This window comes from Homalodisca vitripennis, chromosome 2 (genome assembly GCF_021130785.1).
Source record: "Homalodisca vitripennis isolate AUS2020 chromosome 2, UT_GWSS_2.1, whole genome shotgun sequence".
NCBI classification, from domain to species: domain Eukaryota; kingdom Metazoa; phylum Arthropoda; class Insecta; order Hemiptera; family Cicadellidae; genus Homalodisca; species Homalodisca vitripennis.
In genome coordinates this window covers 108,149,466-108,173,638 of record NC_060208.1, presented here as the reverse complement: position 1 = coordinate 108,173,638, position 24,173 = coordinate 108,149,466, and the positions used below count along the sequence as shown (strand labels likewise).

General features: G+C 31.3%; 1 protein-coding gene across 3 annotated transcripts in view; it reads right to left on the bottom strand.

Moving 5' to 3' along the window:
• Positions 1 to 285: 285 nt before the first annotated feature.
• Positions 286 to 24,173, bottom strand: part of LOC124354547 (WD repeat domain phosphoinositide-interacting protein 2) — a 68,600-nt gene continuing 44,712 nt past the window's right edge. Inside the window, exons 4-10 of one of the 3 annotated variants that reach the window (XR_006921692.1) lie at positions 22,246 to 22,440; positions 19,440 to 19,705; positions 19,154 to 19,324; positions 15,496 to 15,603; positions 13,307 to 13,413; positions 9,006 to 9,073; positions 286 to 563 (exon numbers count right to left, since the gene is read on the bottom strand). Coding sequence is in view for 2 of the 3 variants with exons in the window: in XM_046805087.1 (XP_046661043.1) it covers positions 454 to 563; positions 3,099 to 3,158; positions 13,307 to 13,413; positions 15,496 to 15,603; positions 19,154 to 19,324; positions 19,440 to 19,705; positions 22,246 to 22,440 (1,017 nt within the window). In the remaining variant the exon portion in view is untranslated. Of the gene's footprint in view, positions 564 to 3,098; positions 3,159 to 9,005; positions 9,074 to 13,306; positions 13,414 to 15,495; positions 15,604 to 19,153; positions 19,325 to 19,439; positions 19,706 to 22,245; positions 22,441 to 24,173 lie in introns of all 3 variants that reach the window. The other 2 variants (XM_046805087.1, XM_046805088.1) reach the window with 2 other exon arrangements.

The following is a 24,173-nucleotide window of genomic DNA, read 5'->3' as shown; positions in this document are numbered from 1 at the left end:
TAGGCTTCACTAAAGCTCAGCCAATTAGTAAATAAAGATAGAGAATACAACACGTACAGAACACTACACTCAATATTTTCTTGGATTTGATGGAATCTCAAGGTAGTTTGTAATCTTGGTAAAGAAAGTAAAAAAAAAGAGGTATAGATAGAGTTTTACTAAAAATAAGAGCCAACACTAAAGCTGGTTGGTGATTAGTAAATCAAGAGATATAATAGAACAACAGTTACAAAAATTTACACCAATGCCAGATTTGTTGAATGGTTAAGATAATAAAACCACATGTACAAATAATTTTGATTTAATTTGAAGTAAAACTTATAAGGTCAACAAAACAAGAGAGACTTAATAAATAAAATACGATTCACAGATTAGGTATGAATTACAAATCGAAGAACGGGCCAGGGTGTGTGAATAAAATCCTCTCCATACATTCTGTACAAGAACAGAGCATCACAGGGTTCCGGGACTCATTGGTGGGAACTCTGCATCGTCTGTCAGGGGAAATCCATCCCGCGGTGGAGAGGCACTAGCTAGTCGTAATTCTTGGCGTTTCTCCGATTCTGGTGGCAGAGCACAATAGTTAGTTAAACATTAATACACCACAGTTAAACAAAAAATTAATTAAAAAGTATATTCTTCTTTAACCCTTCAATTGAGATGTTTTTTTGTAAATTCATAAAATGAATTATGATTATTTTAAAAATTGTATTCTCCAGTACCAATATTTGTAGATAATGTACACAACAGCACTATTATAGATTTAATTGTTATAATTTCAAGTTTTAAAAGCTAGCTGTAGTCATTTTCAGTTTTCTACCAAAACAACAATGTTACACTTCAAACACTTCTAAGTCCTTATTTTTAACTGTAGAATTATGGCAGATGAAACATCTACTTCTTAAGACCATAAATAGGGGTGTAAAAGAGTTTGTGATTTAACATTGTTTTTATAGGGTTGAAATCAAGATGGCTTGCTCTTAGTAAATAAAATTAAAACTTTGTCATTGTACATTATTCTCTAAGCTTAAAAAACAAATAAAACCCCTTTTCTTTTAAAATGTTTATTTCAACATACATGCATAAATTTGTTTTACAAAATAATAGAAACTATGTTTTTACATTAAAGAAACACAAATTAGTTATTTAGTTGTATATAATACAAGAATGGCTTTGAACTAAAATAAAACAAACACAAACTTTTAATTCTGACAAATTGAACACAACATGAATTGTCTAGCCAAAGAACTTTCTGTAAACAATTCTGAAACAAAACTTTTTGAATAATAAATTATCAACAAAATATTTTTATTGCAATATATGTATTTACTTATATATATATATATATATATATATATATATATATATATATATATATATATACAGTCAAAGACCAATAGTAATGTGCTTAAAATAGTGAAGCAATGAATGTTTGAGCAAATATTTGTTAAAAATGGGCTAACATACCCATGTTCTATTTAAAAATATTTAATGTTTATAAAAATGGACATTGTAAATTTAGAAACTAAATTCTTGTATAAATTTAAAATATTACCACTAAAAGAGTAAATAAATATTTTAAGTATGCTGTAAGGTGCACTGATAATAATATTTTAATCCATGGTAAAAATGGATCTTTTACTAAATATTTTGAATTAATTATCTATTTGCTAATATTTTTTGGCTTAAAGAAATGCATTCCCCCTCCCCCAAATATTATAATATAAACTTAAAATATATTTAAAACAATATTAATAATAATTTGTTCTAATACTATACAATGGTTTTATGTAAAAGTTCTCAGTATCAGTAGTGAACAAAATATTGCTTCTTATATTCAACTGTTTAAAGATCTGTTATTGATATTAGTTAGCAAGTTGAAGCAATATTACTAACAAGACAAAAATATAGCTTTTTAAATGATAAATTTACTATCACAGTACCGAGAAAACAATATTAAAAACCATGATGAACTAAATCGTGCAATACGATTTGTTAAATGTTTTTGTTTTGCAATGTTTAAAACTAACAAAATACATACTAGATTGTTGGGATGGGTTGATCTGTTTCTTAATTCTGAAACCAATTTGATTCTTTCTAGAGGTAATAGACAATTTTGTGATTATCCATTTTGCACTCATTCTGAATCTTCCCATTTTCTGCACAAAGATTTATTTTACATGTGCATAGTTTCTACTAAAATTTGAACACCAAACTACTTCATACGAAATGTGTCCAGTACAAATCCTAGGGACTCTCTCCTTTACTCTTTATTGTTCATCCAATTATCACACACTGTGTTCAGTTCGGCAGTGAGATCTCAATTACCTGAATTGTGATACACTAACTAATATTTCAGAATTATCTGATACCACTTGATTGAGAGTGAAAAGGATATACACAAACAAATTTCTAAGTAGCAGCAATATGTGTTGACTATTCCAAAAGCAAAGCCACAAATTTTTCATTGCCAACATGTAATTTAACATAGAGATTACTCAATAACAAGTTTCTTAGTATTTCATAGATCACGTTAGACTATAGGCCAGAGAAACTATTTACCTAACAATGATCCCACAAGTTTTGCACTGATCTATACTGCGAATAGAGTTGAACTAAAATATTCTAAAATAATTGGTTCCTTATTCACTAGTATTTTATAAACAAGACTATAGCTCTTGACAAAACTTGGAAAATAATTATGTTTAGCCATAATATTATTCTTTATGTTTTAACTGACCTTTTACTATGCATATTTTAAGGAGCACATGTACGACACAATTCCCATCTAAATTTAAGTATGTACTGTATTTAGAAAGAAATATTTCAATTCCAAAAGAATACAATTTTGCCACATGTGATCATTTGGTGCTATCTGTGAAAAGTTCACACACCCAACAAAAACTTGAGGAAATACTCTATAATGGAAAGCCTCCTATTAATTCCTCCAAACAATTCTGATACGTTAATAGGATTATCAGTGACCATAGACATGGAACACACATCACAGTGTCAGTGAGTGAAGTTGTCAATTGTGAACCTGAATCAAAAATCTGGAGATCAACCCACCCCTAAAATACAATACAACTAGTGTATACCTGACATGACTCCCAGAGGGTGGCCCTTCAGGACACCTGCGTAGGATGAGCCTACCATTCCTAGAATGTGGTACAACAAACAACATTGGCGTATCTGTCTGCCTCATGCTACCATGCCACTACTACAGTACAAGCTTGTTACCTTACTTCATCACAATACTACTCACACACACAAACACACACTGTAACAAGAAAACTACAATTTTATTCTTAAAATAACAGTCCAAATTTTATAAACTGTAATGTTACATTAAAGCATACAAGTTGTCTTGAAGTTGAATGTAAATACTTTCAGATCAATCCTTGTGAAAATAAAGATTTTTTGTTAAAAACATAGATTATAAAAGCTCCACTTTGAGCTAAAGTCTGCCAAATATTAAGATTTTTTAAATTGTAGGGATCTTTTAGAATCAAGTAATTTAAAGATTTGTGTGCTTACTATTTTTTTAAAGTGAGAACATTAATTTTTCCATACAATAGTAAAAGCAGTATAGGTTTTGTTGATATTTTATCTAAAAGTTGCATCTAAAATTATGTAAAATAGTAAGAGTTAGAACTGTGGTGATAGGACCAGCTATCTCTCTTCCATTATATTTTTAGTTTATGGACAGGGAATATTATTTTAATGGGCAGGGAGTCTTACAACTTTCAATGATTAAATTAATGAAACTGTTTAGTACCCTTGTCCAAAGCCTAACCAAAAAATACAATAATTTATTAGGTGAAAAAAAAATATTAAGAATATTAAAATAAAAACCGGGGCAATTTTTACTTTTTATTGTTCTATCCAGTAAAATACTTAATTAGCAAAAGAAAATATTTCAAATATTGTATATACCAAGAAAGTTTTAGTTCTGAAAATCTTTATCTTAAATCTGGTTGGTATTATGTATATACAGGGTGTCAATTAAGTCTGGAACCTCTTTTATAATTTTTGAACCATAATAGAAAGAAATACCAAAGTTCACACGTGCTTACTGGTGATAGTAACGCACACGTCTGCCTAATTACCGACCGGATAATCCCTTTGGGGGACGGTCTACAAGGAGTCAGACAAAATTCTTAAATAGCAGCATAGGTCAAGTTTGGTATCAAATTAAAGGTCTTACTTAGCAGAGTACAATGCCGCAAACCGGACTTCAAAAGGTGGATTCATTCAGTAGTTATAGCTATTTGAATTTTAAAACAATTGAACAATGTAAAGTACTAAGTATTACAAGTAAACACCAATTTTTAAGTACCTGTGATCAAAGTAAGTGTTCAAAATGTTCCCCTCCCATCATCTGACAATGTAGTAATCGAAGCCAGGAATCAATAATTATTACCAATAACACAACTACTGTTAGAATGTGAAAGTGGCAGATTGAGTCATACACAGCATCCACAGAAACTTAACGTTTGGGCAGGTATTATAGGAAATCAAATTATGGGCCCATTATTTATCAATGGTAATTTAAATGGTGACTCGTATCTAGCAATGCTCCAAATTGAGATAATTCCTGCACTACAAGCTGCTCTTGGTCGACAATTTTAAAGAATTTATTTCCAACAAGATGGCGTGCCACCACACTTTGCTCTCCTTGTTAGAGAATACTTGGATACAATATTCCTTCACAGATGAATTGGAAGACGTGGTGCAGTAGAGTGGCCTGCTCGTTCCCCTTATTTATCTCCGCTGGATTTCTTTCTTTGGGGATACCTCAAAGATAAAGTTTATCGTACTAAGCCTCGAGATTTGGCGCACCTAAGAAATCTCATAGTCCAAGAAGCTCAAGATATTCCTCGTGAATACCTTCAAAATGCAGTGGATGGCTTTTACAACCGCCTAGGACATTGCCAGACGATGGTAGGGGAACATTTTGAACACTTACTTTGATCACAGGTACTTAAAAATTGGTGTTTACTTGTAATACTTAATAATTTACATTGTTCAATTTTTTTATATTCAAATAGCTATAACTAGTGAATGAATCCACCTTTTTAAGTCCGGTTTATGGCATTGTACTCTGCTAAGTAAGACCTTTAATTTGATACCAAACGTGACCTATGCTGGTATTTCAGAATTTTGTCTGACTCCTTGTGGACCGTCCCCCAAAGAGATTATCTGGTCGGTAATTGGGCAGATATGTGCGTTACTATCACCAGTAAGCACGTGTGAACTTTGGTATTTTTTTATATTGTGGTTTAAAAATTAAAAAAGAGGTTCCAGACTAAATTGACACCCTGTATAAGGTGTCTTGTAAGCAATTTGGGAAGTGGTTTCCACCAAAATGAAAACAAAAACTTCAAAAGATACAAGCCCTAAATTGATATGTTTAATTTCTGTATTTTTACTAAAAACCAGTTTGAAAATTATAGTATTGTAATTTATAATAATATTGTCTTTTTTATACCTAACCTATTGCCAAAATTAAAAACTACTTTTCATGAACTAAATTACAGTCACCAAAGATTGTTGTTAAATTTTACATAACAATTATTAAAACAAAACATATATACAATCTAAATAATACAATATTACTCAGGGAAATCAATACAAACAGACTGGTACTTCTTCTATTAAGATCAAATCAAAGGCAATATTGTTAGTTTAAAAACGATAAAATTACATGTGCTAATATTTTTTATATGCAATGTACAGTATTCTGTATTTATTTTTGCAAATATTATGTTTCTAAAAATGTTTTGTGGTTTACTAGCTGTTTTTAGAAATTACATTTCGAAACATTTTCAATAGCATCCACATAGAACCATTAACTTTTCACAATATTAGACACCAAGAAGACAAACAATAGCACAATAAAAATTTCAATGTTTCAATTTAAATAATCGTACAACAGTTAGTTTGTAACTGAAAAACACACACAGGAGTTAAACAAAGCAGGAGACAAGTAATACTTATTACCAGCTATTTTTTTTATTTTCATGTTCCCAACTTCTTTTCAGTGTTTATAATTCATTACACTTATTGTAAAATGGAAAGGGGATATTTTAATTGCTACTAAAACAATATACTAAACTTTATAATTAATTTTGAAATCTCTGAGGTCCTAACTGAATAAAGAAAAAGGAAAAGGATACTGAAGAAAACTTTACCTGCCTCAATTACACTGGTGCTTTGACATTTTCCAACACGATATAGGGAGGTTTTTCCTAGCCACAAGGATGAATTCACAAAATTGTACATCCTTCACATTGTCAGAATGCTCTTCTTTAATATCCTGCTTAAATTTTGTAAACAACAAGAAATTTCCCTGAACAGTGCCATATGAATAAGAGAACACTGGTGCACTAAGGTGTTTACCTGGGTGGTGCACTATCATAATAATTAATAGTTAACATTTAGTTCGCAAAATTAAAGTACAATCTTCAGGCAACACTGACAGTGGAGACTTGATTCTTTGTTCTTCATAATCAAAAATAAAAAACTTGCGTTGGTATAAAATTGTAGATCGCTAACAAAGTCTTATTACAGCTTTCATTGACAGCTAAGTCCATTGAAAATATACATGTTAGCTCAATACATACATAAAACAGGCCAATCGGAAGAACTCGTTCAGTGCATAAAATGGGTTATTTAATGGTCATAAGTAATATTTATTTAAAAATATCTTTGTATTGTACCTCAGAATCAAGGCTAACGAGTGTTTGTGCAAAAAAAGAATGGCTATTAAGAGTTATACTTAATCTATTAAAGTGGACAGATGATACGTTCTTATATCTGGTGTTGTGGAAGTGCTTAATACCACAAGGTTTTACTAATTGTAGATTTGGTAATTGTAGTAATAATAAGTTGTAGATAGCTGTCATTTACAGTGTTTTAAACTGAACAAAACAATTTAAGATTATTTTAAATGGAAGCTGGTTATTTTAAAGCAACTTAATGCTTCTAATAAAGTATTTTGTGTTACAATGTTTAGTTCTTCAATGTTATTGTTTCTATTTAAAAATGTTGAGTCATCAGCATACAAAATTGTTAAATTGGATAAATATATTATAGGTACATTAATTCGGTTGAAAGTCAAAATTTGTTGTTTTACAATAATTAAGTTTTTTTTTAGGATTAGATTTTGTAATTTGGTAAAGATAATATTTTTATAACCTATCTATATTTATTTTAAAATTGAATTTATTCTTTACAACATAGTACAAAATGAAAGAAAAGCACATCGAAATTTCCTCCCAAAACTTTACTTTTTCTGTAAAATGGCAAGGCCTTTTGTAAAATAGGAATTAATCAAATGAAGCTGTTGAATTGTCGAATAGAAAATGTCATAGTTATGGACGTTAATTTGAACAACACTGATGGTTATGAGGATTCTTTAATAGCTGGCTTGTTAATATCCTCACAACACTTTAAAAATGTATGCCATTATCTTGAAATCTAATCAGATATAAATAAATAATATAACAATATTAAAATGTGTGTCACAGATAAAATTGCTTTGATGGCAGTTAGACATTATGTCTGTAAATATATTAACGTGTAAACGTAGTAAGCCCAATATGCATAAAATTATAATCAAGAGTAATAATTTTTTATACAAAATTCTGACTTAAACAATTTTATTAAGTTACAAAATCAATACAATGTGTAATTGTAGTGAGAAGGGAATAAACATACTCTATACACTTTAGACAGTTTGTATTATTATTTTACAGAAAAAATGTTATGTTTCAGCGAAATGTCAAATCAACCATATAATCTTATGATGATAAAATCAAATTTGCATACATTTTTGTCTTCATTCAAAGGTAGATAAAAAATTGTTTAAACGATTAAATAAAAATGATGTGCAATCTTTGAAAAATATCAATGACACTTATAACAAACTGAATTATTTACAAATAACTGAGAATCTAAAGCACACAATTCTACAGTGAATGTATAGCCTCTTATTGTTACTGTACTAATTCTACAATTCAAACCATTAATTAGCGGACAAAACTAAAATAAAAAACAATATTACAACAAACTACTATAAGAAGTAAGGAAGGAAACAACCACCACTTGAAAAATTCAGTTACAGTAATTAATTAAAAAACAGCATTAAAGAAATACCTTTCACATTTGGTGTGGTTGAAATTCTAATGCATGCGTGGGAAAGAAGAAAGTAAAAATAAGAAATTATATTATTTCTCTAAAATATTATAATAAAAAAATTGTTATGGTCTCACCAGTTTTGTATAACCTTTCTAAACATCTAATACAACATAAATATACAGGATATCTTGATTATTAAGGGAAAAAATACTTACAGCCGGGATCCAAAGTATTAGTTATACTCCAAATAAAAATATATCCTGAAATGAGCCTAAATCCTTTTGAGTTAAATCAGGTTTTCAAAAATATTCTATTTCTTTCAAACAGTAGCAATACTTAAATATCAACTTTTAACATTGCATGAAACCAATTTTTACCATAAAAATGTGTACAGAAAGTTTTGATGGCCCTGCCAAAGATCTAAACATCATTTTAAGCCATAACATTTTAATTGGAACTTTTACATAGACTATTAGCATAAATATTCTGTAAAAACTATATTTACAAAAACTGAAAACTGTACCAGTCACAGAAGTTACCAACTGCATTATTTTAAATTTAAAGAAAAAAATTCTGTTCGGAAATGTTTTAGATTTACAGTATATATTTACGAGTATATCTTTAAGCATTTTGACAAGGTTACCACTTCAAATCACTATTACATTGATTGTAAATTTGCTTAGTTTTTCAACAATCTTTATGGTCAAAAATGGATATGGAAGTAACAAAATACTGGGTGGCGCATATGTCAGTTTTCCCAGAAAAGAAATTTAAAGCCGTTGCAGGTTAATTGAATAAAACACTTTTAGGCAAAAAAACCAATTCATTACATATGAATTTACTAAGTACATGAAATTACTTACATATTACCATACAATGTTATAGCAGTTCAAAATGTCCACCTTGATTTTGTATACACTTCATACAACGACTGAGAACAGAATCACAAATTTTTAGCAATAAAGGTTTATTGTTATTAACAAGTTCAAATGCATTTCTAATTACATTTCTCAGTTCATCAAGATTTTGCAGTTTTGAAGCATACATATATCCTTTAGAATACCTCATAGTGAAAAATCACATAGGATCAGATCTAGCGAGTGCGCAGGCCAATAGATTGTACCACGGCGACCAATCCATTAATTAAATGTATTATTTAAAAAATCTCGAACTTGAATACCGAAATGTGCTGGGACACCATCTTGTTGCCAGATGAGCAAATGAATATTGAAAACAGGATTGTTTCTGAGCTCGGGAACTACTACTTCTTGTAGCAACCATGATTAACTTTCTGAGTTAACATTTCCTTGAAGAAAATAAGAACCAATCAGTGTAGTACTCAAAATACCTCCCCATACCATAACACCAGGCACATTGAGTTCTGCTTGGATTACGTTATGAGGATTTACATCCGACCAGTACACACAATTATGCAGATTAACGCATTTAGTTTGAAACATGCCTTATCACACTACAAAATTGAAACCAAAAATTTGGATCAGCCTCTGAGCTTATTATATACCACTAAACATGAGATAATTTTTTTATTGTTATCGTCAAATTCCAGCAATAGTTTACCAGCTACCAAAACATGCTGGTTATGAAAAGTAAACCTGTTACCATTAAGATACCGTTAATCATAGTGAACTAATTACAACATAAAAACTGGTTACTTTAAGTGAGAAATAAAGAAAAAGAAACATGTTAAAAAGGAAAATTTTTATCAATAATAAAAAAGAATTTAATACTAAAAAATCCAATGCATAGAATACAGATGCAAACAGTGGTGACAAACAAGGATTTATTGGACTTACAATTTAGTGTTCTAAAATTAATGTAAAAATGGTGCAGTAAACACCACTTTTAACAATTATAAAATGCCTACAGGAAAGATTAATGACAAATCAGAATCCTTCATTTTGTATACCTTTAACATCAAAACTACTGGCATCGAGGAAGACAGTTGTGTTGGGTCATGAAGGCATTTCTGGGAATCAAATAGCAGGGCATGGCCAAAATAGGCTCAGAAGGCCTTTTGATAGGGAAGAAGTTGGGGTGTGGAGTAGTCTTCTCCTACAGTGAAGCTCTAGTAAATGTCTGAGAAAGGAGGGTTGATCCAAGATGAGGAGAAAGGCCTCAAAATTGAGGCAATCAAATAGGTTTATCTATTCTTATGCTTAAGGATGGCTAGACTGCTAGCTCTAAGTAAGGAAGATATACAATTGGTACTCAGAATTCTAATAAGACATATTTCTGTTTGGAAAATTTTGATGATGCTGGGTTTAAGTCAGAATGACGTCTGCTTATTTATTGATATTGGAGAACAGGAACACACAAATCTAACTGGTTTTTGCAGAAGCCACAGATTTGAGAGATGAATACAACAGAGGTGCAATTGTAGGGTTTTTTACTCTTCTCCTATGAAAAACCATTAAACTATGAATGGGTAGATGTAAAAGCTGTTCAATACTGATATTTTTTTTAAATTCTGAAATCATAGCAAATATTGTTTAGTGTTGATTTTTATTCGAGTGACAGGTCAGTCCCACTGTAGCTACTATAGTATGTCAAAATTGCATTTGGAGGTCTCCCAGGAAACTCTCAAATTGGGTTACAGTGGCTTATTTGACTCAAGAATTAAATATGGAATAATTTTTGGTTTTTTTAATGCCAATTTATTTAATAGAACATTCTGTCAGCAAAAGATGGGCTCTGAGAATAGTTTCGATCTTGGACTAATGGAAGAGCTAAAGGGAATTCTTCTGATCAAGCTAAGTTGTACTTAAACATTAGCAAGGCTTTTAATTATTGATGGACAAATCCAGAGTTTTCTATTCTGATTCTGAATCTTAAAACATCAATTTCTGATTCTCGTGTATTAATAGCTTTTTTAAAAGCTAACTATGATCAACACCAATTCATTGTAAAGAGATTTGGAGATGCCAAGAGAAACTTTTTATACAACTGCAACATATCAATTTGTGTTTTTTGTTTATGTATTTATTTGGATTGTTTTGTGTATTTATTTAAATTATTGTTGCTAATTTATTGTTGATTACTGAAATATATTATTATTGTTATTGTTCTATAGTTTAAAAATGGTTCCTTATTATTTATAATATTGTTAACTATTTTCGTATTTTTTTTAAATTAATCTGTGTTATGGCTAAAGCAGCAAATAATTACGGCTTTTGAGATTATATTGACTTTAGGATTAGAGTATTTTATCACATTATAACCTCTTAGTTTATAAGTATTTTTATGACGCTATTTGATGTATACAAAATGTATATTCAATCAAAAAAGAGATTGCTATATTTTAATATGCTTGGTGGATATATATGGGCTTCCAGAATATATGCTTTTAATCTGCAAAATAATGGGCATAAATTTTTATTACTTATTAAATGTATTTAAAAGTTGAAATAATTAGAAAATTTCCTAGTCACGATACAAATTTTTTTAACATAATACATTTTATAGAGGAAATATTTATAGAACTACAAAATTTCGATACAAATTTTTTTAACATAATACATTTTATAGAGGAAATATTTATAGAACTACAAAATTTATGAGGTGAACTAAAATTAGCTGCTGAACATATGCACATACACACAGCAGAAGCATGGCATTGCACAAACATAGAAAATAGAGATTAAAAGCAAAATATTATTCACATAAGCACAATAACTAGTTTATCTATCTATGTTTTTTAATAAACAAAATACATGTTTCAGTGATTGGTAATTTGCATACTACTGAACAGCGGATGCCCGTAAATAGATGCAGCAGATTCCCGGCAGTGGACAAAAATAAATGTAGAAAATAATAACTGCAAACAAAATATTATTTAAAAAAGTAAGATAATTTTTTAACTATGTATGCCAAAAACACGTTTAAACGATCGGTAATATGTGTATTGTCAACCAGCCGATTAATTAATGATGTGGTGGATCTCGACAGATTCGAATGTCAAATCCCGACAATTGATTCTCAAATCTAAATCTTTATTGAAGATTTGGGATTCGGCTTCCACCCATCACTACTTTTAAATTACCATTCCATGTATAGATCACACTTACAATGCAAGACAAAACAAAAACTTTTAATTAATAAATCCAGACTATCTTTATTCAAAAATCTATCTCTTTTTACTTTGGTCCAAAATTATTTAATTTTCATCTTCCATCCATTATATATATCAGAATAGTTTTAAATAATTTAAAGGACCACGTGGCCGGATGACCTTTCTATAGTGTACAAGAGGCCCTCGGAAAGATGCTAATGTGATGCAATCTCTTTCTTCAGTTTAATTTCTTAAGAGTAGACAGTTTATTGTTATTTATTTTTTGCTGTTTTTTTATTTATTTTTTATAACATGTTTTGTTATATAGGTATGTAATTATGTTATATTAAGTAAATTTAGTAGTTTTAAGTTTGTTATTATTAATTTTTAATTTATTTATTGACTGATCTGTCAAAACAATTTGTTCAACTAAGAAAATAAAGATTTAATTTAATTCAATCAGTGCAATACTTGTTGTAGATGCTTCATTACATTATGCTTTGTTTTATATAAGAATTTTTCCCATTAGATAGTATGGAAAATCCGCTTCATGTAAACTCAAGTTACAACTGATATTCCACTGTATACGTATAATCAGATGATATTCCACTGTATACATATGATCAGTCCAATACAAAAACCCAAATATATATAATTGTGTTATTAAAAACACTTTTTGGATGAGTGTATACTCAGCATCAAAACTAAACACAAACTTCTATTTCCAGTGCACCACTATTTTACGAGCTAGTAGAGCATATTTTAACGTCACTGGCAGTGACTCTATTGAATAACAATGATGAATAAATATAAATATTAAAAACATTAACTGACTAGGGATGTCTAAAAAATCACTTGTAAAAATTCTGAGCTGAAGTGTTAATAATAAAACACAGCCAAGGTAAAAATTAAAAGCAAATATTGTTACAAAATACTAAACTAAGGAAGATTACTAACAGAATGTAGGCAATTTATATCGGACCAGCCGATTGTGGCTGTCCTACTTTGCCAGTTTGCTGTCGGCAGAAGATAGGAAGGAATGTCTAATCCTACAGCTTTTAAAGTAAACACAAAACATAAACAATTCATATTTACCTTGGGCAGAATCAGTTTTGTCAATTGGTTTAGGCGAGGAGGTTGCATTAGAACCATCCGCTTGAGCCAGACCAACCACTTCTGACAGATCAGTCTTGCCATCCAACCTGTATAGTACACAGTTCTCAAGCATGCCCCAAACAGTATAGGTAAGAGAATAGAGTAACTGACCAACTTTTCAACTGGCTAATATATCACATCATTATCATTGCAACTTGTCTAATTTCAACATGACCAACTACGAAAACTGGCCAAATTGTGATATGACCAAATTTGCAATTGGCCTTTATGCCACACTTGATCATAATTACAACTCGTAGAATTGCAAGATGACCACATTTTTAAAAATATGTGAACAGAGTTAAGTCAAAAGTCTTTCCTGGCTAAGCTGATTTTTCAAATTAAATAAAAAAATGTTATAATTTCATTAACATTAAAAAAATTTAAAATCTCCTATAGTGATTAGCAAAGTTCTTTCCCTATTGTATGGTACAAAGCTAGTTCCTTTTCAGGAATAAAACAAATTTAGAATCTAGTCCAAATATACTGGTAAAGTTTATGCAAATGAATGAAATATCAACAATCATTAAACTTCTATTAGGGAACTCTAACCTGCAATTAACTGATCTGGCTTGCGCCATTAATTTAATTAATATAAACGTTCAGTTGATAGCAACATGACATGAATAAATGATTGCGAATCAATTTATTAAATACAAAACATAAGGCTACCATACACAAAACTAATGCTAGTTATAGCAAATTACAAAAATTTCTATATTACTCAACAAAACTGGACAATAATTTGGATAGTTAAATTACAGGTGAGTAGTCTAGTACATTAAAGTTCCACACAATGACTTCTCCAATTTCTAACAAGTTTGTGTCTGTTAGCCAGTATCAAGCATCCTCTTTATCTTGCAAGTGTCAAGGCAACACTGGCTCTGCTGGTAAACCAGTTTTAATAGCCTTATTTTCGCATGACCCATTGAAAAACAGTCACAATGAGTAATCTATAAACTTCCACATGCTGAAATACACACACGATTAACAAAAAATACAATGCTTGTATTTAAAAATAAGCATGTATATCCTTCCCCATCATGTCTAACCCATTCCGGCATTCAAAAAAAGATAACAACCATGTTTAGTGAAAGAAGAAAAAAAACAAAAGGTATAATGACAGAAGGTGAAGTAACTTCAAAATTGAAAGTAAAAATAATGAAATAACACATTTAGCTAGAGTAGGACATCTTAATAGATCTTCTTTGACGTAATGTGAGGATCTATCTAATGTCTGATTGTTGTTTGCAACAATGCGTAGCTAATCAAATATGCCACTATATCTGATGTTCTAGTCCCTTATCCCACCTTAAAATTATACAATTGAATATTTTAAAATCTTCTTAGAATATGTAATAATATCAACTAAAGGATGTTTTTCATAAACTTAAAACTACACTCTTCCCCCCCAAAATGTAAGAAGGGAGAAACTCAAAATATTTTATATAAGATAACTCAATAAGCAATACCTCAAATTAAAGTGAAAGGCAAAACCAATAACACCAGAAAAATAATTTTCTGACCATTATATCCAAAATGCGTAGTGACAGAGGTGAAATTATAACTTCAGTACGATGCTATGTTGAATAAAATAATTCCGGGAATCTCTAGTTTAGACCGTAATTTTTCTTTTATTAAGACTTTTGAAATAAAGAGTCTCATGATGTGTTTGTTGAAATATTTAATTACCCTACAATAACTCATTTTCTGAGGGGGATAAAAGATCTGTATTAGTAACCTCTTTATGTACCACCTAATTTTAAGAATTTGATAAAAGAAACATTATAAGAATTAGATGTCTCTAGGTTAACTCTATCCAGCATAGCATCAAATTGAAGTAAACATTTCTATCTAATCAGGATCTAATGGGGCATTCCGTTTAAAATTGATGAGTTGCTCTCCTCTCCATTTCGAGGGGGAGAGTGTGGGAGAGAAGAAGATAATTTTGAAATTCATCAAAGAAAGTATGGAGGAGATTTTAATACATATCCCCATTATAGATTTTGAAATTCTTAATTATAAAAATGTTAAGGTGAGAGGAATGAGAATTTTTGTATACTTGGTACACAGTGAAAGTGGACACAATGTTAAGAAGAAATGAATCAGAAAAATTTCATTAAGAATACCTGTACTGCTTCACCAAAGATGTTTCTCCACCTTCTGATGGATCTAAATTATAGATATAGAGAAACCCATCTGTAGATGCCACCAACAGCCGCATTGCCCTCTGGATTCTGGTGGCACAGAAATAGAACATAATCAATATAATGACTACAATGTATCTTCCTCTAGTGACAAACTTCCAACAACATGCACCACTGTTAGATATGTACCATTAATGTTTGCCGATGCTACCAACAGTTGCACTGCTCTCTGGATTCTGGTGCCACAGTAATAAAACAGCACACTCAAAATGCCTCTGTGGCCCTCAGGTATGTTCCTCTGTCCTGGAGAGTGTCCAGGGTTGTGTTTATACCAAATCAGGAGAGGTTTAGCCTGGATATGCCTAAGTCCTTTAGGCCGATATCTGTCCTTTTTATCAAAACCATGGAGAAGATAATTGCTAGGTTTGTTTAGGAGGTATATCTCTAGAAGCACCCTCCACATCCAAATCAGCATGCTTACATTCCAGGAAGATCCATATACTTGCTTTGAAAGTGCGCCAGACACGACTCTAGATTCCTGTCTCAACCTCGCCCCACTGGATATTGTCATTTGAAATTTTTGCAAATTATTTTTGTGAAGAATTTTGACAATTATTTTACTGTTTAAGCTATTATCATGAGCTATATATGTTATTAAGTTGAGTTATTTTATATAATCTTCATTTTCATGGAAACTTTGTTTAGTCTAAGAATGAATGAGTGATTTTGCATACCTAGACTGCCTGACACTCTAGTTGTAGATGAACTCTGTTGGATTTGGCACAGATGGGCATAAGGATAAAAATAAAACAAGGTTTGTTATTTGCTTCTTAATGATTCAACCATTGCCTCCAAAGAAGGACAATTTCGATAAGAAGGAAAATCTTAAGAGGTTCAGTGTAAGATATATGCTTCTTGGTGGTTGAGCTGATCCTTTTCTCTATTCTATTTTTAGGCTTTTAGGCAACAATAAGGTATTTACAATAATTTTTTGCTTATTTTCTTTACATCTAGGTTTTTTTAAACTTGTGAAGCTGCAGAATGCAATTTTAACAGAAGAGTTTTGAGTGTTTTCATTGCGACTAGCAATACTGCACTGTATACATATTTACACACTTATATATTATGTTTTATTATTACATATACATCTTACATTATTAAGGACCAGGCAGGATCTACTTAAAATCGTGTTGATAGTAGTTTCCTTCACAACACAGTTCTAAGGACTTGAAACTTCATGCATAGGTTCCTCTTGGATTGATTTTTGGGTCAAAAGGTCAAAGAGCAGTCAGTATATATGTCTGATCATCTAACTGTGTGTGCAATAAGTCTAGATAAAAAGATTCTAGAAACATGTAATTTGGGGTATAGGTTATCTTGGTCTTAGAAAGAATTTTATTGATTTTGGGGTTAAAAAGTCAAAGAGCAGTCTGTCCGTCTGACTGTCTGCTTCTGATAACTATTGATAGACAGGTGTTAGAGACTTGAGACCATAGTTCTAGGTACATAGGATCTCTTGGGTCAACGAAGAATTCTATTGATTTTGGGGTCGAAAGTTAAAAAGGGAATCTGTCAGCCTGTCTCTTTGTTACATTCTGTTGTGCCCTTTAATATTCTTTATATTCCTTATTATTATATATTTTCCTTAAGTGGCTAAACATCTGGCATCTAAAACACATTTGAGGATATACTGATAGTATTCTGCTTTGATAGTTTATGGAGGATATGTCAAACTGAAGGTCAGAATAGGCCCTGGAGAGGGTTTTTGCTTCGTCCCTTTAATTTGCGTTTTCTAGTACCAGTTACTTGATACGCTTTCAATATTTCATTTATATTATCTAAATAGGATTCAAGTAACTACTTACTTAATTGAAAGTGCTATAAAGTGAACTTTTAGCTGAAATTAATTTAAGAATCAGGCCAGTTTCAGCAATCGACTCACTTATTTAGCTATAACCATTTGTACTGGAACACTTTCGCTGCCGTCCATTTAAATGGTTTTTAAATAAATATAATTTTTAACAAATTATAAGAAAATCATGGGACTTATATTTTTTTAAAGCTGATTTTTTCCTCTTTCAACACAAATGTTCCTACATGAATATTTTCAAACCGAAAATCTTGTTTTAAAACTAAAAAACACAAGGTTTTTGAAAAAATAAATAAAAATTTTATAAAAAAAAACATCACCATGTACTGGTCTATAATGTAAATATATTTCTCATTATTATTCCTGAATTCAGCATTGATATTACTGGCACTATAGCTACACATATTGCACAATTTTGCTCTCACTGCACTGATAGGAAATGTATCTTCTTGCAGCCTTGTCTAATTGTTTTTTAGTTATCAAAGAGCATATAAAAGTTTTTACTACTATTTTGCTTATATTTGTTATTTGAGTAAAAACAAAAACACAATGTCAACAAATTACTTGCATCTCCAAGAAGTACATCAGTAATAAAACCAGGATCATTATCTTTGTCATCTTGGAATAAATCATCATTTTCACTGTAACTTGAAAATCTGAGCAAATCTTCTAGCTCTTGACTGTCTTCAATACTGTCATGATTCATTGAATTTACTCACAAAACTATTGTTGTAAACTAATGTAATAGCAAGCAAAACAATAACAATTGCAGATGACAAATTAGCAGAACAACATAGTTTGTAAACAAACCACTTTTTCCTGGTATTCCAAATGACTACCAACAACATTTCATAGATCGTAATCCATAGAGTAACAAAGAAAAACATGGAAACAGCGAATGACTATCAATGTTGAAGTCCAATTACGTTTAAATGCATTTTTATTACTGTAAAAGTCTGCACTGTCAAGAGACGTTGTCGGCAGTCTATAAAATTCCATGTGCGATGTCAAATGACGTTGGTGGCAGTAAAAGTGTTAAACAATAATAAGAAAGGCACCTGCTTTAGAAATCGGGTTTCTTCTACTCTACTTTCAAAAAAAAGGAGAATAGTTTTGTTCTTTCTTCTTGCTTTTATCTATCTGTGCTTACTGTAATATTCATCAAAGAAATCAGAATACAACTGCTACCTTTATATTAGAGATTGTGTTCATAATCTCTATTTACTGTGCTTTAGATTTGTCGGGGTTTCCATAAAATAGTCTATTATATGTAGAAATGCAAGCTGAAACAACAAATAAGTACGACCTCATGTCCTTGAACAGACCCAATACAATACAATTTAACATCATACCCAATACAATTGTACAATTTATAAAACAAATATTTACAAGCTCCTTATATTACTTTCTCTAAATAAAATTTAGCACAAAAAGAAATATCTATATGGACTTTTATAATTTTATAAAATAAAAACAACAGATTTCATGCATAATATTAAAAAGCAAACATTAAATAGCATTAAATAAAAATGATTAGTGTTTGGAAAATAAAATGAAGAAACAGATTCTATTAGCAACTGACAAGTAGAATATACATTATATTGTTATTGTATTGTATTGGTCATAATTGAATGCTAAAGTACTTTGTATCACTCCCACAAAGCAGGCAAACTCCAAACAATCTCAAAATTTTTATTATATCAATAATGATTATTGAAGTGCACAATCTAATTGAACATACAACCAATAGTAATTTATAGCAACACTTACATTGTAACAGCACATGCCGTCTTATACCCTGGGACTGGCAGGTGTATATCGAGGTGTGATCTGTTTTGGTTGAAGACCTCTGTGATATGTGAGGGCAGGTACTTAGCAGAAATGTTGGCTGCTGCAGAAAGGTAGCCTAGCCATCCTGTCGATTCTTCGACTGGGGCAGCCCTGCAACACCAGTTAATTGTGGTGTGAAGACAATTTTTATAACGAGGAATTCCTGTAAGAAAAGTAGTAATGATAGTTGGAAACCAGTTGCTGCTAAAAAAAGAATTCTACTTACACGGGTTCCTCCAGACGAAAGATGTGTACAGTTTCCGTGTTGCTGGAGGCTGTTAGGTATTGTGAATTTGCTGTAAAATGCAGGTTAGCTATCCTGACACAGCGTCTTAGCCCACGTCGGAACTCGTGTAGCTTAGTTCCATCAGCCACACTGAAAACCCTGATCACAGTCCCTTTCTCGCTGGCAGTGGCTATCCGAGTTCCAGATGAATTGAATGTGAGAGCTTGTAAAGGCGAATTATGAGCAGGTATCATTATCTTCGCACGCTGTGGACACATTAAAACCTATGTTAGTTTAGGGCAACAACGCGTGATAGTCCTATAATACAGAATAACAGCATTCAGTTACAACTCTTCACCTAATAGTTACTTTCTTTTAACCCTTTAAGATAAATATGAATCATATAACCATTTATTAAATTATAAAGTAGAGATTCTGGTGATTCACTTTTATATGAGGGCATATGCAGAAAGTAACCTCCGTTCTGAAATAAAAAGTAAGCTACTGAGGATACCAAAATTACATCTGAAAGCTGTTAAATATTTCAAGAACTTTTCCATTCACTTTATTCAGTAGGGCATCACTGACAAGAGAAGACCAACCACTCATGTTCTCATTGTGAATGTTTGTTCTTAGAACCTAGGGTATGCAGCCTAAGATGGTTGTTTGGCTCTACAAGACCATTGTTAGGCCAATGATTGCCTATATCTGTCTTATCTGGTCACCAAAGGTGGAGGATAAAACAGAGATAGTGTGAATCCAAGGTGTTCAGCATGTTTAGCTTGTCTAATGCATTAGTGGAGCCACACACCCCAGTTCCACGCCAGCTCTGAAAGCCTTAATGGCATGGCAATCCTATGATTACTTATTTTTAAGGAAACTTAAACTCTGTGTAAGAAGTAATATGTTGATTAGTGCCTACTATGCCTTCTTTAATTCTCAAATTGTATAAGGTATTACATTGTAGAGAAACAGTGTCTATATTGAACAAGATTTTAAATGGTGGAACTATGCACTGTGAATTATAAAGGGATTAAATAATCGGGAATCTTGATCCCCAGTTTTCAAAGAACTGAAAATAATTACGACTCCAAATTTGTACATACAGTGTGAGTTAAAAGTATGGATACACTCTGTTTAGTTTTTGTTAGATAAAGATGGAGGAATGCTCTATTCAAGAAGATGGAAAAACATGGAATCCCGCAAAAACTGATAAGACTGTCAAAAATGTGTATAAGTGACTCAAAGGCCAAAATAAGAATAGATGGAGAAATGTCGGAAAACTTCCTTATCAACACTGGAGTAAGACAGGGAGATGGGATTTCTCCCACTCTCTTCAACCTGGCTGTGGAAGAGGCATTACAAAAAGTTAAAAGACTACAAAGAGGGGTTAAATTAGGAGTGGACCTGAACGTAATGGCATTTGCGGATGATGTAGTGATCTTGTCAGAAAGTTTGGATGACCTCTCCACACTAACAAAAAGTTTTATTAAAGAATGTCAAACAGTAGGCTTAGAGCTAAATGAAGATAAAACTAAAATTATTCATTTTGGAAGACATGCTGGAAATGTGAGAACAAACTTAAGCATTGACAACTACTCGATTGGCTGTGTAGAAAGTTTTAAATATTTGGGTGTAACAATAAACAGCAAAAACGTGGAGGATATAGAGATACAAAGCAAATTAGCTAATGCAAATAGGTGTCTTGGGGCGTGTACAAAACTCTTTACGTCAAGATTGTTGTCACAATGCTCCAAAATAAGAATTTATAAAACAATCATTCAACCAGTCCTAATGTATGGAAGTGAAACATGGACATTAACGAAGAAAAATGAGGGGCGGTTGATTGTTTTTGAGAATAAAGTTCTCCGAAAAATATTTGGACCAATATGTGATGAAGGGGTGTGGCGAATAAGAAAAAAATAGAGAATTACGCAGTGTATACCAAGATCCTGATATTGTGGCTTTGGTGAAGGCAAAGAGAATTAGCTGGCTACGACATGTACATCGGAGACAGGAGGGCACAAGGTTAAAAGAGGTCTACAAGGCGGTACCGGCAGGAAGGCGCCCTTTGGGTAGGCCAAAGATAAGATGGTGCGATCAAGTGGTCGAAGATGTGACCCGGTGTGGAGGGTCTGTGGATCTGGCGGAAGACAGGGTGGCGTGGAAGAGGCTCATAGACGAGGCAAAGAATCGACTGAGATTTGTTACGCCCCGGCAGTAAGTAAGTAAGTAAAGATGGAGGGATGGAACTCAGGACACCTTTCTGGGAAATACAAGAGAACTTTTTAGTCACTTTGCCCATTTCTCCAAAATGGAATTTGGGGGTCTCAAAATTTTTGAAAGGCAGTTATGGTTAGGTAAGTATGCTGAAAATTACATAAGTAGTCAGTGTTGTTTGTATAATGCGTAGGTATCTAAAATATCTGTACACAAGACCCTACAACAATATATGTTATCTTTCTGTATAGCAATTAATTATGGGCTAAATAGTGATTATAAATTTGATGCATTTATTCAACGAAATATGTTTTATATACACACAAATGAAGGACAGTGGTGTAATTTGGACTTGCTGTATACATTCCTTTTCCAATTTACAACTAATATAGAGGAAGCAAGTTTAAAAGAATAAAATAAAACTGATACGGATTAATGATAGAATATTTTACCCTTTGACAAGTCATATAATTATATGCATGCTTGCCAGATATACAGCAACCTTTCTAAGTGAAATCTAGCAATTTTCACTTTTGAAGTTACTTATTTTTGTGCTGTAACCTTGTAAAACAGATGTAACACTTACCAAATGAGTGCAGTCAAATATCTGAACTTCCCCTATTGTTGAACTCCCAGGGTACATGAGATAACAGTTTTCACTGTTTGTTGATAACGCACACAGTCCTCTGGGGTTGGGTGGTGTGTCACGTATTGTATGCAGCACCTTCATGTCTCTGATGTTGTGTATGTACAGTGCCTCTTCCAGGCATACCACCAGCCGCTGCAACATTGTTGGATTTTGGTGTTAGAATTTACTGGAATTAGGTTTCTGAATCTCCTAATGTTTAAATTGATCCTGGGACCTTTTGAATTTGAAAGGATGGACCTTAACATGGGAAACTGAATTTCATGAGTTAAAACAGCAATCTCCAAGTTTGAACTATATGTAAAAATGTAGGAATCTAGTGTTTACTGAGATACGGAATGAATGAGTTTAATTCCTCTTGTTTAGTAAACACATAATGTACAGAAGTATAAGAAAAATAATACAAATTATTTTGGGAATTTTATTTCTGCATAAGCTGAATCTATGAGGTACATAAGGTTGGTGCATGATTAAGAATAAGAATAATAGATATCTGATAATTTATATTACACACAATTTGTCAGAATTTTAAAATTTGTTTGTAAAATTGTTATATCATATAAAAATTTCAATAGTATAGGATTTATTATAAAAATAGCCACTATTTTCAGAATACATCAAATATTAATATTTGGCAAATTGCTTAACTTAGCATACTAAATATATAAAATGAAACGAGAAAGATGACTTTTAAACTAATCGAAAATGTATACTATTTTAGTGCCATTTAATTAGGAATTTTCTTTCCAACGGACAAAACTTATGTATGCCAGCTGTTTATAAACTTTTCATATAATGATTAGTCTACATAATAATTAATTGACACTATTTTCCAAATTTTAAACAGTATGTAGGGATCTTATATAATATATAGCTTACCTCAAATAAAAAAAATTCTGTAATGACAAGATTAAAAATTTTATTTATTAAATTTGTAAATTTACAAACAAAACTAAACTGAGGTCAGCAAACAGGCGTTCTATAGTAATGTAACTTTCTTAAATGTGATGATCAATTTTTCTAGCAAAAAAAACTACTTTTTTGTAACAATAATCCCATACAGGTCATTAAGGTTTTCATACAAATCAATAACGTGTTTTAAAGAATTTATAAGGAAATTATTAAATTCTTTTCTATTACTTTATAGGTTGGTACAATTGACTGATTGTTAAAATACTAACATCACTCCAAGTGGTCTTACATTAAAATAGCTTTCCTGAGCACAGAAAACATAGAATTCTTTTTTTATCACTCCACTTGAAATTACAGGCATTTAAAGTACATAAATTAGTCCTTTTTGCAATCAGACATAAATTGAAACACTTGAAAATAAGAATGAAAAATTTACAGTATGTCCATAAATGGTAATTTTAGGAAGTTATTTTCATCTATAAAAAATCAATTTCGTAAATACATATAAAACAAAAGATGTCATTTTCTATGAGGGTTGTTGACAGTAGATACTTATTTGTAGTATTTATGATAAACTTAGGGAAATCATTAAATAGAGTGAGGCATACCACAAGCTGTGATGTATAGCAGCTCATCTGAGAAACCTACCTAGTTTGTTTTAACAAAAACCCCCATATTTATGAAACTAAAGAATTTGGGAAAATAATTTTAACACCATCATATACCTCAAAATGACACTTTTGGGAGGTGGAGGTTATTTAAAAAAAGATTTTCAGATGTAAAGGTAGGTTGAGCCACACCCCATTTTAAATGTATCTATTCACTGATCATTTTTAAAAAAGAGTTTTCATTTATTTCGCTTCTTGTATACAGAGTGACCAAATGTCAAAGTTATACGGATTCGCAGTATCTTTTTTACTGTTACCTCATTAAAAATTTGAGAGAATCCAAATTAT